The following is a 2489-nucleotide window of genomic DNA, read 5'->3' as shown; positions in this document are numbered from 1 at the left end:
TTATTATTCTTAATATTTAGTAGATCTTACAGTTTCGCTAATTACAATTATTTCCTTTTACTGTAAATAGGTATAATGTTAAAAATCTTTTGTAAAAAATTTTAAAAAATACTTTAAAAAAATGCTTCGCGATCATCATGCTTAATCAAACTTCAGCCTCGCAGAGGAAGCGGATATTCTGACAAATCCACCTTAAAAAGAAACTTAATTAGTGAAAAATGATTGTAACCTAATCCATAGTTTTTACACTCTAAACGGCATTCGTTAACACATGTTCTTTTCCGAACATGTACTTTCTTAATCATTTATTTTAAAATGAATTTAATTACTCTAGGTGCACAAATGGTGCCCATAAGGGAAAATCATGACGTAACAGGAAAAGGAGGTAAAAAAAATAAGCTATTTAAACTAGTTTAAAAATGTAGTAAAACTGAATAATTTACACAAGAAATACTCTTTATATCAAAATTGCATCATGATGGAAATTTATTGTAGGATGAAACCATTGAGATGTTTAAAAGCATGTTTCTCTTTTGTGGAAAAATATGTGAAAGGGGATGGAGAATTGCGTCATAGACCTTGGCTGGATGAGCATTCCTGAGCTACGCTGGTAAGCGTTAGTAATTCAATTAGCCATGATTTGAGCTGTTAGATTTCGATAAAATGGCTTACTTAACAAGAGAAAGAAGGATATTACTTAAGAAAATAGTGTATAATGCAATTTTTAACGCGAAGTTGAAAAACTATACATCATATATATGTAAGGAAACACCTTGTATATATTGTTGTAGCATAAAGCATTAAAAACAATACTTTAAAATCGCGTAGTTTACAATATTTTATATTGTATGTCAGTAATAAAATGCTAGTTAGAAAAAAAACTTTGGCCGGTTCGGTAAATGCATTATTTCAAATTTCAAAAAGTTTAGATAATATCAATTAAAAATATTATGCTATTTATGGCATATTTAACAAGTACGTTTGCCTAGCCCAATTTTAAAATTGAGACTGCAAAAAAAAAAAAAAAAAAAAAAAATGAAATATGAACAATCTAAAGTTCAGTTTCAGTGCATTCATTTTTATTCTCGCTTCCAATCGTCTGTGTCTCCGAACTGGCAAACTCTTTCGATGTAGTCTGTGTGTTTGAATCAGTTTGACCAACCAAAGTTCCATTCTGGTAACACTGTGGCTGAATCCATCCTGCTGTGTCTGTATAGTTATCAGTTTGACTTAGTTGGTCCCGTGATAATGTTTCGGGTGAGCTCTTAAACTCAGAGCTCTCTCTCTGGGACACATTATAATGGCTGGTAACCATGTTCAGATCATTCTGTTCCTCACTTTGTTTCTTAAGTCTTGATTTGCAGCAACATACACACGCTTCCAAGAAACTACGTTTGAAGTCATCGCTGACGTAAGCATACAAGAGAGGACAAAGTGCTGAGTTGGTATAAATCATGCATTCAGACACTATCCACATCGTGACCATCATGTGTGTAGGAGTAGACAATTTTATGGATTCAGATAAATATATCAAATGATAGACCCAGTGCGGCCACCAGCTGACTATATAAGCTACGAGAAACACTAACATGAGCTTTGTGTCATCCCAGTTGTATACACGAGCCTCTTCAGAATTCTTTTGTAGAAAGCGGATAGTGATGACATTAAAAACAATGCTAATAGGCACAGGAATAGCAAAACCAATCAAAAATCGATAAAGAACGGAAGCATTTTCCCCACCCAAAAGTCCAATATCAGGCCATTCCACTACACATCTTACAGAGTTATCCGAATTCACATGCATGTCCGTATACAGGAACAGAGGCAACATAAGGACTCCAGAAATACACCAAATAAGTACAGAGATGATATCGAAAGTACCTGATGCTTTTACTCGTTTAGCAGTCCGCGGTTTGCACACTTCCAAGAACTGATTCACACTGAGAACAGCCAAGAAGGCAGCTATGGTGAATGGAATAACATTGTACAGGCCGTTATCTAATCTACAAGCTACCATACTTGCAGGCCAAAATGAGTCAAACCGTAGACGAATCACAAATAGAGGAACGCCCAAAAGGAAACATAGATTAGCTATAGAAAAGTTTATCATGTAAGAACGATTTGATCGCTGCTTAGCTGTCGTTCGACTGAAAAATATGACAAATATAACAGAAGCATTGAGGAACACACCAATAAAAAATATTAAGTCTAAAGTAGTCTGAGCTACAAAATACACTATTTTGTTCTCGGTCATTTTGTAATTGTTAAAATGTTTCAGTAGCACACTATTCAGAAACACATATTAATGATATGTTGTATTTGAGTGTATATTTATCCAAAAACAAAGTAACAGTAAGATATCAAGAAATAATTTCACTGCAATAAAGCACTCTCCAAAGAAACAGTTGTGTGAATGGACCAGCAGCAGAAAAAGACGAAATAAAATATCACAGATTATTGAATCCACAAACGGAAGCTCATTCAATAAT

General features: G+C 34.0%; 1 protein-coding gene across 1 annotated transcript; it reads right to left on the bottom strand.

Moving 5' to 3' along the window:
• Positions 1–1051: 1051 nt before the first annotated feature.
• LOC145681935 (somatostatin receptor type 2-like) lies at positions 1052–2254 on the bottom strand. The gene has a single exon (XM_081753536.1). It carries the CDS (start codon positions 2252–2254, stop codon positions 1052–1054), a length of 1203 nt encoding a protein of 400 aa, XP_081609662.1.
• Positions 2255–2489: the final 235 nt, after the last annotated feature.

Source organism: Thermobia domestica, chromosome 3 (genome assembly GCF_964235325.1).
Source record: "Thermobia domestica chromosome 3, izTheDome1.hap1.1, whole genome shotgun sequence".
NCBI classification, from domain to species: domain Eukaryota; kingdom Metazoa; phylum Arthropoda; class Insecta; order Zygentoma; family Lepismatidae; genus Thermobia; species Thermobia domestica.
Note: the sequence above shows the minus strand (reverse complement) of the source record. Positions and strands in the feature narration are given on the sequence as shown.

Excerpts from the sequence above, each read along its gene's own strand:
- LOC145681935 (XM_081753536.1), bottom strand. The coding sequence starts at position 2,254 with ATGACCGAGAACAAAATAGTGTATTTTGTAGCTCAGACTACTTTAGAC.